A 21245-nucleotide genomic window follows, 5' to 3' on the forward strand; every position below is an offset into this window, starting at 1 on the left:
ATAGTTGAAGGGGTAGGGAGAATCATATCTTAGTTACTCGCATCTAGTCGATAAGTTGCGCTTAGGAGGGAATGATAAGAGACTCGTGTGACAAATTTGAGTTTACAAATTTGTATGATAGAGTTATTGACGTAGCCTTTATCAAGTTATCTCGATTAATTCAAATCTTAAATTTAAAAATAAGTTTTCTTTAATCTTAATATTGATCATCAAGCTAAATGCAGATGTTATTTTCTCGTAGATTTATTTGTTATCGTTTCTAGATCTAAAAACTTGTCAACAAGGTTATTAAATCGAATTCTTAGAGTTTCATATCATCTTTTTCTGTTCCCACAGGCTGTCTTCAAAATTATGATTCAAGTGGTTCACGTGTCTCTCAATTTATATATTAAACTCAAATGACTTATTAACATACACTCAATTGTTAAAAATATTTTAGAAATTAAGTATTAATTGGTAATTAAAATTTAAAAATATTAAGTTTTGAAAATTAAAAGAAATATATTTTTTAAAAATTGAAAAGTAATTTTCATAATTTAACAACAGTTGTGTATACGCCTTCGAGATCCGACAATCTGCGGCTATCTCATCACCATTCACGCCGGCTGATTTGCGGTTTTCTTCTCTCCATCTTTCTTTTAATTTCAATCTCTTTGCCTTCTGGTCATTGATTATTGGAACAATCGCTCACCGCCGTTTGCCCATCTCCTCCACCCTCCCTAAATTTATTCTCACCCTAAGGTAAACCCTAGCAGCAGCTTCTAATACTCTAATAGCTTAATCCTCCATTTCATTTTTGATTTTATTTGTTTTTACTATTTTCCATTTCCTTTTTGTGTTTCAGTCCAATGGTTTGTAGACTCGCTGTTTAATTTTTATTTGAGCTTTGTTTGGTTAAATGATGGATCATGAGTTCTCTACCATTGTCAATTGCCTAGAAATTGTATGATTTCTTAGTGAACTGCAATTTTTTTTTATTATGTTGACTTTATATGTTTATGTATTATGATTATGAAGTGTTAAATAGATCCATATACACAACTATGTCCGTGTGTGTATGTTAATGTCCCTTGTCGGGGCTTCTTATGTTGAAAATCTTGTTTCAGTTGTTGTATGTATAGCTGGGGAGGATAAGTGCCTGCTCATGAATAGAGGGAGAGATGGGGGAAGGGGGAGAAGAAATTGAACAAAGAGTTCCTCTCGGTTGGGATTTCACGGTTATTTTGAGGCCTTATTGATAGTTTTAAGATCTTTGCTCTGCACTCTTCGATATCTTCAATACGTCTGGATGATTTTTCCTTTTATCCTTGTCCCATTATATCTTGTTGTTGCTATGCTTTTGTTTAAAGCTGCTCATTCCTGTCTGTTGCAACGGCAGGTGGTGAATCATTAAATTGGGAATGGGGGATACTGAGGTTGACGGTAAACTTAAAAGGATGGTGTTTGTTACCGTGGGAACAACGTGTTTTGATGCTTTGGTTAGAGCAGTAGACACTGAGCAAGTAAAACAAAAATTATATGCTAGAGGCTACACCCACCTTCTCATTCAAATGGGACGTGGTACATATAATCCGACTGAGGTATTTTTTGGTGTATCATTTCTTATGTTACTTGTTACCTAGTTTCATTTCAAATTGCCGTGTTTTGGTTCCAAATGTGGTCTTAGGTTGGTTTATAGTGCTTTCAAACCGTATTTAACATTTTCATTGTGATGAAAAACCAAGTTTCATTTTTTTTTAATGAAAAAGTTACAAAAGGACAAGCCCAAGTCTAAAAGGAGCTTAAAATTACAAAAAAGAGGGTCCAGTTGTTTAGAACTAGAATTAACTCATAGTTACAGAAGAATTATCATGTAGTTCAATATCTGAAGGGAGACATCGAAATATTCCAAACTTTTAACCTCCTCTGAAGAAATCTCTATACCCTTAAAATTCAATCTTACTGTTTTCCAATCAAATATTCTACCAAATAGTAGAAAAAAGTGCCAAGTAAAGAAAGCTTCCCTAACTTGGAATGGTGAATGTAAATTGCAAAAGGGCCTTCTCTAACATAAATTTTTATTTAATCTCAACGTTTTTTTTAAAGGACTTCCCCAACACAGATTGAAAGTCTCTAATCAACTTTAGACTAACACTCCCAAATTTTCTGGGTAAATGACATTTCCATGAAATGTGCTCCATATCCTCCATTACATCTGATATGTATAGGAGGAGAGCGCACACCATCTAGACTCTGAATTCATAGAAAAAGTCAATGATGTTAGTCCTTTATGAGAAAACAATCTAGAGAAAAATTGTCACTCTATATCTGGTACAACGATTATTGGTAATGTTTCTCCCTTCAAGGCTCAGATTTTCCTAACGAAAACTAAATTCCTCTTAAATTGGTTTCGTAGAATTAGACCAAAAACCTCTCACTTCAAAAGTGGATGGATGGCCATACAACATACAAAGGATTGACCCTCTAACAATCCTAGGGAAGACTGGAAGCTAAACAAATTCCATAAAGATCTTCCAACAATTTATTGAAAGAGAGAGTATCACATGAAAAAATGAATGATCAACATCCTCATGATTTAACTCTACTGAAGAACACCTGCTTTGAGAGCACATGTAGAGTCTCATTTTGATCTTATTCCAAGTTTTGAGGCTTGCCTGAAAGATATTCCAAGCAATTCTGGTCTAGCCCTTTTCCAACCAGCCTTCGGCTTGGACCTGCATGAACTTTGATTTTTTGCTGTTGTATATATAATAAAAAGTAATTGCCTTTTTTCTATCAAAAAGTTTAAAGTGATCATGCAACATCTTCTCAATTCTCATAAAAATACATAATGTGCAGTATCATGGAGAAGATGGGCTTGTTGTAGAATATTTCTCTTTCTCTTCAAGCATAGCAGATCATCTAAAATCAGCATCTCTTGTAATTAGCCATGCTGGTAAAACGCCTCAAGTTTCTGCTTTTATACTTTATTGTCCATACAATGTGATTCAAAGTATTATTTGGTCTCTGGGTTATGACTGGCATCTCCTTATCTAGATGATATGAATCATGATTCGGTAGTGTTATTTCTTGTAATTTTGTCATCTGGTGCACGTGTTTCTATGACATGCACGTTGATATAGGTAATATCCTCAACATCTGAATTAATGTGCTATTCAATCTGAGAGAAAATATTAGCATACAGTTTAATGGTTCCTTTTGTATTTTTTTATTTTTTTTTTACAAAGGACATAAAGAACTTGTATTAACACAAGAAAACAAACAGCTTAGGACTGGGGGGAGAGAAATGCTTTCCTTCCACAGCAGCCATTAAAATCTCTTAACAGCATGATTCCACAAAAACTTGGCTCTATTTTTAAGTCTTGTCCCTGCCAAGCATTCGATTAACCACTTTTGAAAGGCAGACTTAGGCGCACTTCACAGAAAAATCCACCCGTGAAGACGCACACACCTGGGCACCTAAAACCTGATCATTTTAATTATATTGTGGCGTCTAAATGAATGAAGTTATCTATTGTGTGACTTGTAAAAAGTTAAAATTTTTAGGTTTATACTTTATGAGTTTAATATGGAAACTTGCATTGTTGAGTCATTTGTTGGATGCATTTTATTTTTACCAGAAACTAAATGATTTGAAATTAGAAAAATGTAAAAAGGGAGCGAGCCGATCCCAGATCGAAGGAGATTTTCAAAAAACACCTCCAATTTGACAAAAGCGGAATCATACTGTAACTTTTAAATTGATGGTAGTTTTTACACCTAGAGCCAAGGAAAGGATTTGAAAAAAATATCACAGTTTTTCCCTTTTCCTTGAATATTCAAGTGTTTCTTTCATTCCACATGGACCACAAAAATACCCCAACAAATTAGTTCCAAAGAATTTTTCACTCTGTTGAATACCCTTCAAGGACTAAAGTTAGCATACCCAGAGAATCCTCATGGAGGGATGTGTACCAACTAGAGGAGAAGGTATTAGATCCCAAAAACTAGCAGCGAAGGAGATGGAAATAAAATTATCGCGTTGTGATTCTGTCATTTTTTTTTTTCTTGTATAAAGGGAACCAGTTTGGGGAGATGGCCAGCCTTGGGGTTCTATTTTGGAGGTTGTCATGGGAAAAAAGTGGCTAAGCTCCCCAAGGGAAATTTTTTTACCGTTTTTGGGGAATTTATCCTTCCAGACTCTATAAAAGTGGGTGCTCTTTGATAGACCCCAAGCCACAAGGACGTGTGCTAGATAACCTGTAGAGAGTGTACCACCACAGTTCAGCTTCCAAAACCGAAAGTCTTCTCTGTTTGAGAAGTGAAAGGATGATAAAGCCTGGTGTAGTCATGCCCACTCTTGAATTTTTGTGTCATTTGTTGGATGATAATCCTTTTCATCCTTCCTTCATATTTTCAATGCCAGGAAAGTCAGAACTCATTATGTCCTGTTTATCCTTCATAATTATGGCTGGATCCAAAAATCTTGACATAGACCAAAATTCTATACTCGTAAATACGTACACACAAAGCATAATATTTCTATGAAAACGGTGGGGAAAATTAGTAGAAAGGTTTAAAAATCATAAGTTTTTTTCTATATATAATTTTTTTTTCAATCTATGACAAACTACTGCGCTCCTTTGTGCTTGGGTCTGTTCTTGACGTTTGGTTCCAATTTGTGCAGGTTCCGGCAGCATATTTGAGACATTGAGACTAGGTAAACCTTTGATTGTGGTAGTGAACGAAGATCTAATGGACAATCATCAAATTGAACTTGCAGAAGAACTCGCTGAGAGGAAGCATCTGTATTGTGCTCGTCCCCAAACGCTACATCAGACTATAGAGAGCATGAACTTGGACTCTCTCATTCCATACACACAAGGTGATGCTAAACCAGTTGCAAGACTCATCAATAGGTTTCTAGGTTTTACTGAAGATTGATGAGGTTGTAAAGCCTCTTCTCCAAATTAAACTCTTTAATTGTTGTAGTTTTAAATGTTAAATAGGAATTGCATCATCTTGCGAACCTGAGCATACATCCAACTTGTTAACATATTATATCTCAGCCAAAAGGTTATTGATTCGATTCCTCACCCCACATTTTTGTACTCAAAAGAGTGGCATGTTTTAGACACTGCCAATAGGTACCATAATTTTTGTGTTGTTTACCAAACACTGGGGAAACATATTCTGTCTTTTCCTTGTTGCTTGTTCAAAGCATCTTCCATCTCTGATCTACGAAATTGAAGGAAACTGAGAAATTCCTGAGCATAAGCATATACTTCCTGTACTTTTTCACGAACCAAGGTCTGATTCTCATCTCAAGTTTAACTGTTCATTTCAAGAAGCCACATTGATTGGCTACAGTTACCCTTCTATATTGCTTGTTGTAAGATGGCAGGTATCTACCCTTCTATGTCCAGTCAGTTTTGACGCCTTCCAGAAAGTGGTAGAGAAGCTGCTTTTGGCATCAATGATATTCCTGGGCACGTGAGTGATGCTGATTGATCCGCCATTGAGTGATGAAGATCACCAAGTCCTCAATTAATGACACTCATCATATTGGAAGAGCCTTTTGATCTTGAGTGGAGTTTGACTCTTATATTTTGACTTTGGCAGTAATTGAACCAAGGGCAGCTAGTCACCAATGTACAACAAAAGAACTACAAACAGCAATATGTATCCTGTGAGCTCCAGTTCGGCATGTTGGTAGGAGAGAAGAGCTGATACAAAGTGAAAGGGACTCTCAAAGATAAGAGACAAAATTCCACACATGCAGAGATAATGGTATTTGACAGTGGTGTTGGGCCAACCTAAGCTAGGCGCATGGCAATGTCCCTCTCAATTGCTTGTAGAATTGTGAGTATGTTCATATTGATTACATAAATTGGTTTAAATTGTTGTATTAGTCCTTTAGACATTTATTGCTTTTCTTTCATTGACTAGAATTTGGACTTTTTGTATCTATAACGTCGTTAATTCAAATCAATTAGGACACGATTTTGAATATCGTGTTAGATATCATTATTGGAAACACTTTTAGACTCTTTGAACTTGATATAGTTGATATAACATGTATACTATTTTCTATAAGATTGATGACTCGATACTTGAGTTCTACCTTTAATGTGGAACTTAAAAAAAAAAAAAAAAAAGGCAACTAAATTATTAAATCCAAATGCTCGAGATTTCGTTCTTTCAATAGTAATGTCTTTATAAAGGGTTCAGTTAAAGTGCATAGTTAATCTTTACGTTTTCACTTTAGTTTTAATTTGGATTTATACTTTGAAAATGTTCATTATAAAACTTATAATTGCAAATTTGAGCCGAGTTCGAATGTTGAGCTAATGAATTTTGAAAATAATTAAGTAATATTAGTGTTAAAATCTTTTTTTTTTTTTTTTTGATAGACTAATTGTAGTGTAAATTGATTTTCAATTCAATTTTATTATTTTAAATACAACCAACCACTTTCTAAGCTCCGATTTTTTCAGATACAGATCAAGCAGTTGAATTTCACACGTTCCAGTACTCTCTCGGTCGTCATAGACCTTAAAATGTCGTATTTTTTTATATCTAAAGCGGAAGGTATGAAATAAATTTGATCGAAAAATCAACCTGATTTATTTGTCCTACTTTTGTCAGTAAAAGATACTTTTAGCTGGTAATTTCATGTATGCTCATAGCGGGTTGAGTATCGTATTATTTAGTAGATTAAAAAACGTTATAATTCCATTAAATAAATAATAGGATGTAGGTATTGGGAATGGGAATGTGGAAATGTGGGTGGCACGGTTGCATATATCACTTACCCAATACCCTCTCGCTATCTCCTTACCTCAAAAATGTCTCAAGTGGTCCTCTTTCTAATAATGCATTCTTTTTCACTCCACCCAATTTACCAAATAATATTCACACTATTACCCCTTTTTTTTTAAACAATTATTTTCATAAACAAAGATAAACCGGGAGGGTCGAGGAGTACATGGATGAACCAAAATCACATCTTGTGAGATCCCACGTCAGTTAGAGAGAGAAACAAAACATTTTTACAAGGGTGTGAAAATCTCTTCTTAACCGATGCGTTTTATAATCGTGAGACTAATGACGATATGTAATGAGTTAAAGTGGACAATATTTTCTTACAAATGGTATTAGAGTTAGGCACCGAGCGGTGTGATAGTGAGGACATTGGACCTTGAAGGGGTGTGGATTGTCAAATCCCACCACGGTTGAAGAGAGGAATGAAACATTCTTTATAACGGTGTAGAAATCTCTCTTTAGTATACACATTTTAAAACTGTGAGACTAACGACGATAATGGGCCAAAGCCAGCTCTGAACTTAGGCTATTATTACATGTACTTATGATAAGATTACTAAGATCACGTAAAAAAAAAAAACCTTTACCCACACTTCACTTCACTAACACGTGGCATGTGCATAGATAAACTCATATTTAAATTCATGTATTTCAGTCTTCCGTATTTAAACATATAAGATCATGACTATTTGATGTTTTCTTTGAAGAGTTATATTTCCACGTAAGAGATGAGAGTAGCTGACTTTGAATGTGTAGAAATTCAGGGTCGTTACATAAAAGAACGATGCATCTACTTTTTCAGTGCCTAAATTATAAAACCTCCAAATTTTAAATCTCGATTCAAATCATGTGTATGAATCGTTGTAATAAGAGTAGGAGGTGTTTGTCGAGAAACGCTTAATTAGGTAATATATTGTATTATGATAAGAATGAATGTGAGGGGGAGAAGAGGAAGAGACAAGGGATGTCCTGTTTGAAAGGGAAGCTCAACCTCCATTAACATATTACCACATTACCTTCCTTCTCAATCTATCATCCCTCTCTTCCTTTCTCTCTCAAACCCCATTTCCTTCCATGGAACCCAACACTTCACCGCCACCAAAATACCATATCCACCGCCACAACTATTCCAATGCCAACCACCACCACCACCACCACCGCCACCGCCACCACAGTGCCATTCTCAGCTCCAACTCCTTCCTCATCATCATTTCCTCCATCATTTCCATCGCCATTCTCCTCGCCATCGTCCTCCTCATCTTCATGCTCCACCGTCTCAAAACCCCATCAAACCCTGCCACCGCCGCTGCCTCCACCGCCGCACAATCCGCCACATTCATCCCCCACACAGCCATCCATTTTGACTCCAGCCCAGGTAAAATACAACCCATTTGTTCTTTATCATTGAATGTAATTGTAGCTGAATGTAGTTAATTGGTTGTAGAAGTGAAAGGGGGTGGTTGTTTGTACGGTGGGAATTCAGGGAGGATTCCTCAATACAGAATCAGGGGAGTTCAGGTTTTCACTTACAAGGAGCTGGAATTGGCCACTGATAATTTTAATGAAGCCAATCTCATTGGGAATGGAAGATTTGGAGCTGTTTACAGAGGGGTTCTTGGAGATGGAGCCGTGGTTGCTGTTAAAATGCTCCACACAGATGGCAAGCACAGGGAACGTGCTTTCAGAATGGAGGTCAATCACCCTCATTAACTCTTCCCTCTCTCTACATTTGTTTTCACTTCCATGTTTACCCATTTCGATCCGGGTTGGGTTGAGTTGTGTCGATTTTTCTTCTGAAATACAAGAGCTATACACTTAATGGGTGCAATTTAAACGCGATGAATGTGATATGACACTCTTGTTATAGGTATTGGTTCTTTTGGTTGTGTTGGATTTGTGCATTTCGTTGCTTTTCGTGATCGAGTTGAAACATTTTCCTACCATGATTTTGAAGTTTCGTCGTCGTTTTTCGAGTTCGAGATTTAAATGGATGAAATTGAAAGTTTAAAGTGGCAGGTGGATCTGCTGAGCCGCTTGCACTCTCCTTGTTTGGTGGAGTTGCTTGGCTACTGCGCTGACCAACACCATAGGCTACTGATATTTGAATTTATGCACAATGGTACTCTCCATCATCATCTACATAATCCCAACACTGAATCTAAGCCATTGGATTGGAATACTAGATTAAGGATAGCCCTTGATTGTGCCAAGGCACTTGAGTTCCTCCATGAGCATGCAGTTCCATCTGTTATCCATAGAAACTTCAAGTGCACCAATGTTCTGCTAGATCAGGATTTTCGAGCCAAGGTGTCCGATTTCAGTTCGGCCAAGATGGGCTCTGATAAGATTAATGGTCAAATATCTACGCAAGTACTCGGAACAACAGGATATCTTGCACCAGAGTGAGTTGTTTCATCCTTGTGTGGATCGCTCGTAAGCCAATTACGATCGTTACATTGATTATAGTTCTATATGTGTAGGTATGCTTCAACAGGTAAACTCACAACAAAGTCAGATGTGTATAGCTATGGTGTCGTGCTGCTAGAGCTTTTGACGGGTCGAGTGCCAGTTGATATCAAGCGGCCACAGGGCGAGCACGTTCTTGTCTCATGGGTTAGTTAATTCCATTACATTTCAACAAGCTACAAGGCCAGAGATAGCTACCCCTACCCCTAAACGTTCTTGTCTGATAGATTAGTATATGACTTATAGGCTCTCCCAAGGCTAACCAATAGAGAAAAAGTAGAGAAAATGATCGACCCAGCCATTCAAGGAAAATACTCAAAGAAGGATCTAATTCAGGTTTGTTAAGCCTTCTATTGCTTATCTGACTACATTTTTGATGACCCTTATAAGCAATCTGTTCTCAGGTTGCAGCCATTGCAGCAATGTGCGTGCAGCCCGAAGCCGACTACCGACCTCTGATGACCGACGTCGTGCAGTCACTGGTTCCTCTCGTTAAGAACCCATCTTCCTCATCTAGATTCTTCAAATGAGACTCATTTTACTCCATTTAGTGAAAACTATTCCCTGTCCAAGTGCATCAACAAAGCCTTCAAGAACAGATCAAGGTATGCATTTTAGAGCATGTCAATGTGAGCCTGCACAGGCTACGACCATCTATAATAAACATCTCATCATAAACTAGACAATGTATATGAACGTTTTGATTATCATTTGAGCCTACAACATATTCTTACTGTAAACTGTCAAGAATTCTTTGTCTTTTTTCAATTCAATCACATATCTTGTTGCTGCTAGCATGCTAACATGTTCATCGAGTCGAAAGCTTAACTGAAGATGTGAGCTTAGGATTAGACACTTACTACCTTAGGAGCGCCTTTCGAACAGTATAAGTTATGACTTTGACTCTAATTCACCAGCATCCACTATCGGAAGGAATTTCCTCCAGTTATTCACATAGTTTAGCTCGGAAATAAGAACTTTCTTTCCCTCGATCCATCACCTCCAATCATTGAGCCATTGGGTGCAAGAGTTGAATATCTAGGCAAGCAGCTTTTTGAGATAGATATCATGTTAGGTAGCCATTACATAACTTTTAGTCTCAAATCTAGAAAAGAACAAAGGAATCTTGATGAGTATAAAACAAGAATGAGAGATAGAAGCAATCTAGAGGGTGGTAGCCAACTTCAAGCCACAGGACCAGCAAAGCCATAAATTTTACAATCAAGACAAAAGATCCAACATGTTCATCCTTAGCTCATTTAAAGTTAACCACAGCATGTTGGCAGTGATGAATCCTTCTTGTTTACCCTCAAAATTATGAGGTAGACAGACGAAGGGCTCAATAAATTTTGGTGAATAAGACAATGTTTCTTTCTTTTGTGATCAAAGTGTTTGTATAATTGTGTTGTTTCTTAGTAGATGAGTTTAAAAAGTTGAAAAGACAAATGCTGTGGGAATCTTAGACGCTATATTGCTTACAAGGAACTGACAAAAGAAGCTAGAGTAGAGAGAGTTTTCTTTTCACGAGATGGGGTCGAACCATCGATCTTTGGAACTGTAGTATATATTTTTTTATTTACCAAATCATGTTTAGATTGAAAACTGCGAAATCTTTATAGATTTGTGAACCGTTCGGGCGCTCAGTGAAGAAAATGGAGAGAGGAGAGAAAAGGGAAAAGGGATCTGTAAGTGTAGGTCTTGACGTTCCAAACGGTTTATTATGACTCATCTACCTGTGTAGTCCATAGTCCCCTTTCAAGACTGGCTAACGCGTGTGTCTTGATGTGTTCTAAACTCATTATAGACGCTCTCCTTGTCATCTACACTGTAGTCCCTTTGTCTCTTCGAAGACCGGTTTACAGAGTTGTGACGTGGGCCTTGACTCGTTTCTACACTCAATAGAAGTATTCTCCTTGTCAACTACTTGAGTAACGATCCTATATTCACAGATCTAAGAACGTTTAGAAAACCCAATTTCCTGGCTTCGGTTACCGACGATAATCCGCACGGAAGAGGTACAAAAGTTACCCTATGATGACGCATAGTCGCTAAGGACCCTCCTTGTGATGCTAACTATGTTTTTCGACGTCGATTAAGGGATTTTGCGCCGTGGGTTATCCCGCCGGAGTTCTCTCTCTCTCTCTCTCGAATTCTTTCCTTTTTCTCTGTGTTTGCAGGTGGTCCAAGGGATTCTGGGAGTTGGCTGAGTAACGTTTGCTGAGGATTGGCACCTTGGAGGGGAATGTGGAGCCTTGCTCCCTGTGGGATCCGCAAAACACGGCGGTTGCCAGAAAACTCGCGGGTCTTCCGGCAAATGAGTTTTTTTTTTCTCCTTTCTTTCTTTTTCTTTTTTTTTTCTCGGGTCGTTACAACTCGTGTAGTCCTTAGTCTCTTTCAAGACCAGTTTAAAGTTGCGACGTCGGTCTTGACTCGTTTCTACACTCAATCAAAGTATTCACCCTGAACCACCTACCCGTGTAGTCCCTAATCTCTTCCAAGACTGATTTACGGAGTCATGACGTCAACCTTGATTGGTCTCTACATTTAATAGGAGTCCTCATCTCGAGCTAACTACTTGTGTAGTCCCTCTTCAAAATGGTTTAACGAGATCACAATGTCAACCTTGTCCCGACCCTATACTCAATAGTAACACAATTGGCCTCAAGGTTCTAATACACTTCCTTAATCATACTTAAAATTCGTGGAGGTTTACCCAACCAAGTAAATGGCTTTATTATTGGCTTTGTTAGACGAATTGTCTGACATATTATGACACGTGTTTCAGCCCATACACGTGCATGATTATGATTGGCTTCACATGTTCTATGTTGTGTTATGCTACAATATGTCATATCATATTATGCTATGTTATGTCGTGTTATGCCGTGTTATGCAATGTCATGTTATAAGTTATGTTATAATATGATTATGCCACATTGTGGATGCATAACGCTCCATATACCACACCATGTAAGTTATGTTAAGTATGAAAGATATGACACGAACAACGTATGCATATTTCATAGACTCGTTATGTTATAAATGAAAGGAGGTATGACTTGCATCACAAACTTATGGCATGATTTTAAGCTATGGGGACCTTATGCATTTATGTATATCATGTGCAGTGGAGTACTTCCCCGTTATGATTAGTACAAACTCATACTTTAGGATATTTAGGTTTGTCATGATATTATGCAAGCTCTTTTCCTCCGTGGTGTCCGGTAGCGTGAACGTGCACTAGCCCGACAAGCCAGGCCAAGGGGATATGTATGCGAGCTCGCTTGGTGGGTCCATGGGCACATGCATGAGTCATGGGTAGGAAAGTACTACACATCCAACTCTATTCGGACTAGAAAAGGGAGCCTAAGTCCTTGCCATATTACATGTGATTGAATTTTTCGACTCCAACAGTGGGGTTACTTACTAAGTATTTCTTAAAACACTCAAGTCATGCGCTACTCTTATTTTTCAAGTAAAGAAAAGGCACTTCAGTAAGAATGACGATGTCGTGGTGACAACCATGAGACCAAAGTTAGGGTAGATGCATTCACGCTGTTTTTGTGGCCCCTAGGTTAAATCTGGGAATTGCTTTTTATTTTTTTTTTACTTTATTTAAATTCAAGTTATTTGTTTTCCACATTATTGTATTAATGACTTTACTACGAGCGTATAAGTTCATGGAATCGTTTATGAAATATTTAAATGATTTTTTCCGACTTAATAGACATGTCATGCATACAATAACGACCGTTACAAATTTTATCCTAATAAAAAATTATTTGATTACAAATAATCAATAAGTAACTAATTATAATTATTAAAATATAACTTTTTGTACCAACTTAATTTAACTCATTCTAATTAACTTGTTAAACACGTTTAAGACAATATAGCTAATTAATTAATAGTTGAATAAATAAGTAATCACATTCACTTTACAAAACTTTTCTTTTTAGAAAGGAATTAAGTAAATATTTTAATAAAATATCAAATAAAATATTAATTTAAGAAAATTAATCCCATTAGTTAATTAATTAATTAACTAACTATATTTAAAATATATAAAAAAAACAAAAGCAAAGGATTAAGGGACAATAGAAAACCTCCCAGAAATAAGTATCCCATATCGGTTCGGTTCAGGAGAAGAACGAAACACCCTTTGCATAGCAGACGCGTTTTAAAAAATTTGAGGGAAAACCTAAAAAGTGAAAGTCCGTTAGTCGTGCTCTTGGACCGTTCCAAATGGTATCAGAGCTAGACGTCGAACAATAATTCATTGAGGAGGCTATTTCAGACATAATGCAGTATGCGAGTGAAGACGTTGGGTTCCGAAGGGGTAGATTTGGTGGTGTCCTATGTTAATTGGAAAAAGGAACGAGTGAGATGAATTGTTAGATCTTTTAAGTAAAGAGGCAATTAGGTTGAGACTAAGATTATTAGGGGAAGTTATGATGAAAGAGCCTAGAAGTAATTAATGGAACACAAAGAACATAATGAAGGGACCAAAAATTTAGATCGAGAGAGAAAAAAAATAAGAACAGAACAAGAACAAGAACGATCTCAAAGATGAATTAAAAATGCTAATTTAGTTTATCATATCTCAAACGGAGAAGGCCTCTTCTTGAATTCTGCAAACCAACTGATACACAGCTCTAGCAATTTCATCCTCCGAAGAGAGCCCACAATCTTCCTCAACCTAAAGAAAAACAAAAACACATCTTAAAATTGAATTAAAAAAAAAAAAAGGATGAAATGGGTAACAATAAGAAGAACACCAACCTTGAGACTGAATGAATAGAGCACAGTTTGGTGGGCAGTGGAGAGATTGAGATGAAGAACAGAGAGGCGCAAGGAATGCAAAGCAGAGACGATCTTAAGAAGCTGTTTAGGGAACTTTGTACACCTAATCTTGAGGTTTGCATGGGAGTCAGCCATGGAGACATGGACGTGGGCAATGGGGGAGTGAATCTGGTTGGAAGACATGGGCGAGGAGGAGGAGGAGGAGGAGGAGGAGGAGGAGGAGGAGGAGGAGGAGGAGGAAGCAGCAGCAGCAGCAGCAGCAGCAGCAGCAGCAGCAGAGGAGAGGTGAGGGCAGGTAAAGAAATGAGAGATTGGTGCATTTTGAGGAGGAAAACAGGGGTTTACATATGTTTGAGCGCTGGTAAGCAAATGTACTTGGTGCTCAAGCTGCTTCACAAAGTCGATGGCTCCGCCTATGATTGAGGCTTGGTCGCCCTGCCACCAGTAATCAAAACACAACTAACCATTAATTCTTCATTCTTTGTATCATTACATATCAAAACCCCCCATGGATTTGTGCGCCTGGTCTTGCTGCCTATCATGTTTTTAGCCCACCGTTTCATTCTTTCTTTCTTTCTTTCTTTCTTTCTTTCTTTCTTTCTTTTTTTCCCTTTTTGTGCCAAACCCTCTTTGCTATAATTGAAGTGAAACACACACAAAAAAAAGACACACCTTTTCTTTTTTTAATTTCTTTCTTTCTTTATTGTCTACGGAAGCATCAAAGGCAGAGCAAAGTAAAGAAGAATAAGTCTCCTAATCATGGAGCCACACACGAGGCCTTTTGGGGAAGCCTAAAGCAAAGCTCGGAAGAGTATGTTTATTTATTTTATTTTTTGTTGAGAGGGAGAGAGAAATGGGCCATTTTGTTTTTGCAAATTAAAGAGACCCATTTTTTTAATTTTAAAATTGGATGAGTTTGTGGTAGTAATAAGAGGAGAGAGAAAGAGAAAAGGAGGAGAGAGAAAGAGAGGATGATACCCTTTGGAGGTAAGAGTGAGGCATCAATGATCGAAGAACAGAGAGATACTCATTCATTTGCTTTCTCCGGTTCCTCTCCACAGTAATATGAGTGATTCTTTGATTCTCTATTTCCTCTTTATTCTTTTGGGTGCTCCCTCCCCCCCGCCGCCGCCGCCTCGCCGGCCGCCCACTCCCTCCGCCACCACCACCACCACCACCATTGAGTGTTTGGTTGGTGAGAAAGTAAAGATCTTGGTGCTGTTCATCATGGGTGAAGGTGAAGGGAGCCGAAGAAGAGACCAAATTGAAGAGATCATTGTTGTTGTTGTCGTCGTCGTTGTTGCCAAATGGGTGCTGATGGAAAACAACAGCCTCAAGAGCCATGACTGCAATTAAAATGGGTGTGTGTGTGTTTTGGAATCAAAATGAAGGCTTTAAAGTTAGGGAATTGCTACCACACTTAGCCTACACGTGAAACCACAGCATTATTATTGTTCATCTTCCTTTTTTTTTTTTTTTTTTTTTTTTTTTTTGGTTCTTTCAATTACACAACAGATCTCACAATTAGATATTATTCTCTCTTTTTTTTTTTTTTTTAAATTTTTATTTATAGGGTTTTGAAAATAATTGAATTTTAAATATATCATCATGCTTAATTAATTTAATATTTTGTGATTAGGGTCTAATTAAGTTAATTTGGTTAAATTATCCCATAAATTTATAAATAAATTACTTTATTTAGATGAGAATATTCTCTCACAAATCAATAGATGAGAAAGTTGATTTCTTTTTTGCTTTTTTATCTTTTTTTAATTTTTTTTTATATTTTATTTTAATATTGAGAATAAAGAGATAAGGACAATGCTACTTTTGTGTTCCTTCATATATATATATATATATATATATATATATCATGTGAATTTATGATGTATTCAATATGCAAACTACCCTATGTAAAAAGATACTTATGATTACTTTCGTTTATAAAAGATTTATAATATTTATCGTCACGTGTCTCAAATTCGAAATTTAGGTTTGGTATCTCTGTACTCGGCACTTCTTACTTATTCCCACAAACCAATACACGTTTTTTCAATGTGTTTTATCCTCATTCACATGTATCTGAGAAAAACTTTCAAGAGGTCATTCAAGTCATCGAAAATGGAAGGTGTATTTTGTTGGTGTGGATAATAACTTTCAATTCTTTGAAATCTTTCTTAGCTATCCTATCCTCAAGATCGCTCTCATTTGAATGTGGTGTCGATTGTTCATGTACTATATAATTGGTACACAGAAAACAGTGAAAGAAACCAGTGGAGTTTGCTTATTTTGTAAGTTTGATCAGTGAAGGTCTATATAATGATTTAATTTTCTGCACGTATAATAATTGGAACGGTTACTTAAAATAAAATTTTTGTAATTAAAAACAGGCTTGAAAGATCGACACATATCTATTAAATATGTAACGATTTGTTATATCATATTCAACTACATAATAATAATAATTGAAAATGTTTTGATGTGATTGGAATATTTTTAAAAATGAATATACATACAAAAACAAAAACAAAAAGAGACAAGGTTGTATAAAATAATTTGGGTAATCTTTTGGTCAAAGGGTTGAAGATATATGTACCAAAAAACAAACAAATACAAAATCTAAAACCTAATAAACAAATACCTAGACCCAACTGGCAATTCTTTGGGTGTGAACATATTATAAATTGTTGACCACAATCTTGCTGTGTTTTCGTGATTGAGTAAAGGAGGGTACATGAATGAATCGAGACTACATTCGAAAGTGAGTGGTCCTGAGGATATAATGGTTAAGAAAAACTTAAAAAAACTGAAAGTTACTACTTGTAGCAACATAATTTAAACGTGTTTTTGCTTGGAGTAGTTTTATGTCTTAAGATGTATGTTAGTGAGGACAAATCATGCGGAAAAGACATGTACTAGCTGGTGGGGATAATTTTCACTCTTAGAAGCGAGAAATAAGTAATGTAACCATATGGTACGGGAGGCGGGAGAATGTCATGATACAACATTCGAATTCTGGGCATGCAATAGTTGTTGGTCAGGGGAGATAATTTTCACTTTTAGAAGTGAGAAATAGGAATGTGACCATATCATAGGAGATGTAAGAGAATGTCAGGATACATAGCTACCGTTCGGATTTCAAATCTCAATCAAAATTCTGAGCATGCAACTGTTATTGGTCAGTGGAGATAATTATCGCTATTAGAAGTGAGAAGTAAATAATGTGGTCAAGATACATAGGTGTCGAATTCAAATTTCAAATCACGATCCGAATTTTGGGCATGCATGCAACCGTTGCATTTCTAGATTTGACTTAGTCTAAGAGGGAGACCGAAGTCAGCCCTTACAAACTAATATAAGTCTATTTGTGAGATCTCATATTAGTTGGAGAGGGGGACGACACATTCCTTATAAGGGTAGAAACCTCTTCCTAATAAACGTGTTTTCAAACCATGAAGAAAGCGACAATACGTAACGTCGACATTTTAAAGCTTTAATTAAGAACAAGCTTTCCGATCACTTCTTCAACTTGTAGTTGAAACTACTCTTTAAATTAACCTCAATTTCTTGTTCTAATTAATTTCTTTTGTTCTTCGACTTCTATAACGTTTTTTGTGTGCTTATATTATATGATTTAATTAATGTCACAAAATTATTACTCTTAACTCACATAATTATTTTTTTTTATTTTTTTTTTTTTGAATAAATTTGTGCATGGAAAAGAATTCAAGTCGTATAATATATAATGTCTTAATTAAACTTACATTATGGTTGGTATACACGATCAAATGTTCGCTATTTAAGAGAGTTTGGAGTGTTCGTATGTGTAACACTGTTCCACTTTGAGCTTTGTCATTTTGGGTTTCTCTCAAGGTTTTTAAAACGCTTCTGTTAGGGAGAGGTTTCCACACCCTTATAAAGAATACTTCGCTCCTCCCTAACAAATGTGAGATATCACAATATGATTTGATAACCTGACCAACCTCGACTACCCAAAACCATAAATGTTGGGTTGTATTAGTTTTTTTTTTTTAATTTTTTCAGTTTTGGTTGGGATGAATTTTGAAAAATCGAAGATTTGTGTCCGTTCGCCAGTTGACATATTTTTGGCTAAGAAAAAAAAAGTTACAACTCAATCCAACCCTATCCTAGTTTTAAGATGATTATGAACGTTAATAATATTTGATTTTTGTTACCGATGTTTGTGATCCGCTGTGACTTATGAATGTCTGATATTTTAGTTATTAATGTAACATGCAAGTGAATAAGTAGGTTTTTTAAAAATAATTATTGAAAAAAAAAAAAAAAAAAACAACCAGACAACCTAACTCAATCCAACTCGAAAATAGAGGGTTAGGTTGTGAACTTTATTAAGATGGATCGAGTCACCAACGGAACCGACCTAAACTTTTAGGTTGGTCCAAAAGATTTTTCAACCAAACCGGTGTACACGTGTAGAGTCTAAAAAGAATAATAATAAATATTTAAATGTAATTTGACCTTAAAATTGTGTTTTCAAATGTGTTTACACGATAACCTTAAATATTGATTTGATTAAAATTCCAACTCCCATCACACTCAATAGAAGAAAAACCCTAAATAGGCGGTGCGTGCATGAACATCACAAAAATCACACATATTTTTCAAACCCTAATTAATCAATGAGACACTTTGAGTTCAAATGCATTGCATGGGCGAGCGGGCTGCCGTGCCATGCCGGGCGGTGGCCGAGGCAGCACCATCGACCAACCTAACTCCTTTGTTTGTTTGGGCAATGCAGGTAAGGTGTTTGAAGAAATGCCTCAAACAAGGTTGTCTCTTATCTTTTTTATTTTCCTTTCTTTTGTTTGTCTTCATTTGAGTCAACGTGCCAATAGAGAAATGCCCATTTCAAGGATTCTGATTTTGTTGTTCACAGAAGAGCTGAAGAAGCTCTCCCCCACCACTACCTTCCACCGGTCTACTCCATTAGGGTCTTCAACCCACTGTTTGGTCTATGGATGTATCACAGCTCACACTTCTCCAACAGACCATATATATTCATTCATTCAACATTTTATTTATAATTTATAATTGCGACACCCCGAGGACTACATGAATGAACCCGGATTACATCTTTGACGATAGAATGACTAAGAGAAGCTTTAAAAGAATCGAAAATTACTACCTATACCAACTACATACACCTATGCTAGGATCCTATATATGGAACAACGCATGTTAGGATCCATGTTAGTGTATGAGGATAGTGTTCACTCTTAAAAGTGAGGAGTAAGTAACGTGACTATGTCGTAAGGAAATGACAGAGCCAATGAACAGGGGAGGACATCTTCCGATTATTATTATTATTATTATTATTATTATTATTTGGAAAGTAAGCAAATGTATAGGGTGTGATTTGAAATTATATATTAATATATGTATAGGATCTATACATAGATATGAAGTGTTTTCATATTGATTTGAATAAATTGTATATGGAATTGAACAGGCTGTTATGCATGTGGGTGTAATTAATATTGAATGGTTTTGGTGAGTTTTAAAATTGTTCCAAAGTTTAAGGGTGTGGTGGATTGTATATAGTTTTTTCCATGCTATTCTTAGTTTCCTCTACATCAATTATTCATATATAATACCCTTTATTGGGAATTCAAGAATGAAAAAAAAAAGACCTAATATGACACCATGTGAGTATACCTCAATTTCGACTGAAATGGTGATGAAAGGTAATCGTCATACCATATATTAACCTTTTTGACTCGAGCTATGAGGCTCTGGTTGGCAAATTCATATCACAAAATGAACTTTAATATCACTTCATATGTGACCAACTCTGTAACGACCCAGATCCACCACTATCAGATATTGTCCTCTTTTGGCTTTTCCTTCCGGGCTTCCTCTCAAGGGTTTAAAACGGGTCTGCTAGGGGAAGGTTTCCACACCCTTATAAATGGTGGTTTGTTCTCCTCCCCAACCAATGTGGGACATCACAATCCACTCCCCTTCGGGCCCAGCGTCCTCGCGGGCACTCTTTCCTTCCTCCAATCAATGTGGGACCGCTCCCAAATCCACCCCCTTTGGGGCCCAGCGTCCTTACTGGCACACCGCCTCGTGTCTACCCCCCTTCGGAGAACAGCGAAAAGGCTGGCACATCGTCCGGTGTCTGGCTCTGATACCATTTGTAACGGCCCAGATCCACCGCTAGTAGATATTGTCCTCTTTGGGCTTTCCCTTTCGGGCTTCCCCTCAAGGCTTTAAAACGCGTCTGCTAGGGGAAGGTTTCCACACCCTTATAAATGGTGGTTTCAACTTTTCGAGAGCGTTTAAGGTTAGTATCACTACCTTTTAGCTAGTTTAAAATTTTGAAGTGAAGTTTAAATTATTTATGCATAACTACTAGCTAGTTTAAAGTATTTATGTATAATCATGCTTAACTAGTTTAAATTTATTAGGAGTACGGTTAAATTATTTTTATGCAAAATTAAGCTTAGTTGGTTTAAATTTTTAGGAATAAGTTTAAATTATTGTATGCAAAATTAGGTGAGCCAATTCCCATAGTATAATTGTAATTTATGATTGTTGGACTCTTAGGCAGAATTAAATTTCAGATAGTAGCATTAAGCTAGCATCAAGGAGTCGTAGTAGCTTCGGTCTAGGTCAACCAAGTAAGTGACCTTACTATGACTTGGTCAAAAACTTGCCTTATGTATGACGACATGTGCCCAGTGCCCCTTGCACGTGTCATTTATGCTTTACGTTATATGATGATGTTATATTATGATGTGATGATGTTATATGATGATGTGATTATATACATGATATGATGACATGATGATGATGGTGCATGAAAACATAATGATATAAGATGTATGATGATGAGATGACTTAATACGATGATTCCAAATTAAAATGTTGTGCATGTATTAAATGTTATGATGCATTATGTCTACGAGTTTTCTAAGGCACAACCTAGTTAATGTTAATGATAATAAACGTATGAAGGTCAATACTTGCATGTTACCTAGGATAATGTGTGAATGATGTATAGGGTTGTGTCATAAGAATGATTTAAAGATGAAAACTATATGGACCTCATGAATTATGTGTACATATACATACATAAGGTTATTTCTCCATTTAGGATGATAAGTATGAACGCGTACATGATAATG

General features: G+C 36.5%; 3 protein-coding genes across 5 annotated transcripts; 2 read left to right on the forward strand and 1 right to left on the reverse strand.

Moving 5' to 3' along the window:
* Window positions 1-538: 538 nt before the first annotated feature.
* Window positions 539-5068, forward strand: LOC111792896 (glycosyltransferase family protein 28). 2 transcript variants are annotated; one of them, XM_023674516.2, is made up of 5 exons: window positions 539-741; window positions 1107-1217; window positions 1379-1580; window positions 2839-2935; window positions 4667-5068. In XM_023674516.2, the coding sequence occupies exons 3-5, from the start codon at window positions 1401-1403 to the stop codon at window positions 4921-4923; spliced, it is 534 nt and encodes a 177-aa protein (XP_023530284.2). In that variant the 5' UTR covers window positions 539-741; window positions 1107-1217; window positions 1379-1400; the 3' UTR covers window positions 4924-5068. The 2 variants fall into 2 exon arrangements, with proteins under 2 accessions (XP_023530284.2, XP_023530283.2); XM_023674515.2 differs by lacking the exon at window positions 1107-1217 and having other exon boundaries at window positions 541-741.
* A 2684-nt stretch (window positions 5069-7752) lies between these two features.
* Window positions 7753-10064, forward strand: LOC111792874 (putative serine/threonine-protein kinase PBL7). Of its 2 annotated transcripts, none has more exons than XM_023674487.2 (6): window positions 7753-8179; window positions 8249-8496; window positions 8821-9206; window positions 9285-9417; window positions 9517-9606; window positions 9682-10064. In XM_023674487.2, exons 1-6 carry the CDS (start codon window positions 7879-7881, stop codon window positions 9727-9729), a joined length of 1206 nt encoding a protein of 401 aa, XP_023530255.2. In that variant the 5' UTR covers window positions 7753-7878; the 3' UTR covers window positions 9730-10064. The 2 variants fall into 2 exon arrangements, with proteins under 2 accessions (XP_023530255.2, XP_023530253.2); XM_023674485.2 differs by having other exon boundaries at window positions 7755-8179; window positions 9675-10064.
* Window positions 10065-13764: 3700 nt separating this feature from the next.
* LOC111792889 (transcription factor bHLH94) lies at window positions 13765-15461 on the reverse strand. Its single transcript, XM_023674508.2, has 3 exons — window positions 15052-15461; window positions 14053-14508; window positions 13765-13969 (listed from the first exon to the last, which is right to left on the reverse strand). Exons 1-3 carry the CDS (start codon window positions 15415-15417, stop codon window positions 13874-13876), a joined length of 918 nt encoding a protein of 305 aa, XP_023530276.2. The 5' UTR covers window positions 15418-15461; the 3' UTR covers window positions 13765-13873.
* Window positions 15462-21245: the final 5784 nt, after the last annotated feature.

This window comes from Cucurbita pepo, chromosome 4, assembly GCF_057944985.1.
Source record: "Cucurbita pepo subsp. pepo isolate OVF chromosome 4, ASM5794498v1, whole genome shotgun sequence".
Lineage (NCBI taxonomy): Eukaryota > Viridiplantae > Streptophyta > Magnoliopsida > Cucurbitales > Cucurbitaceae > Cucurbita > Cucurbita pepo.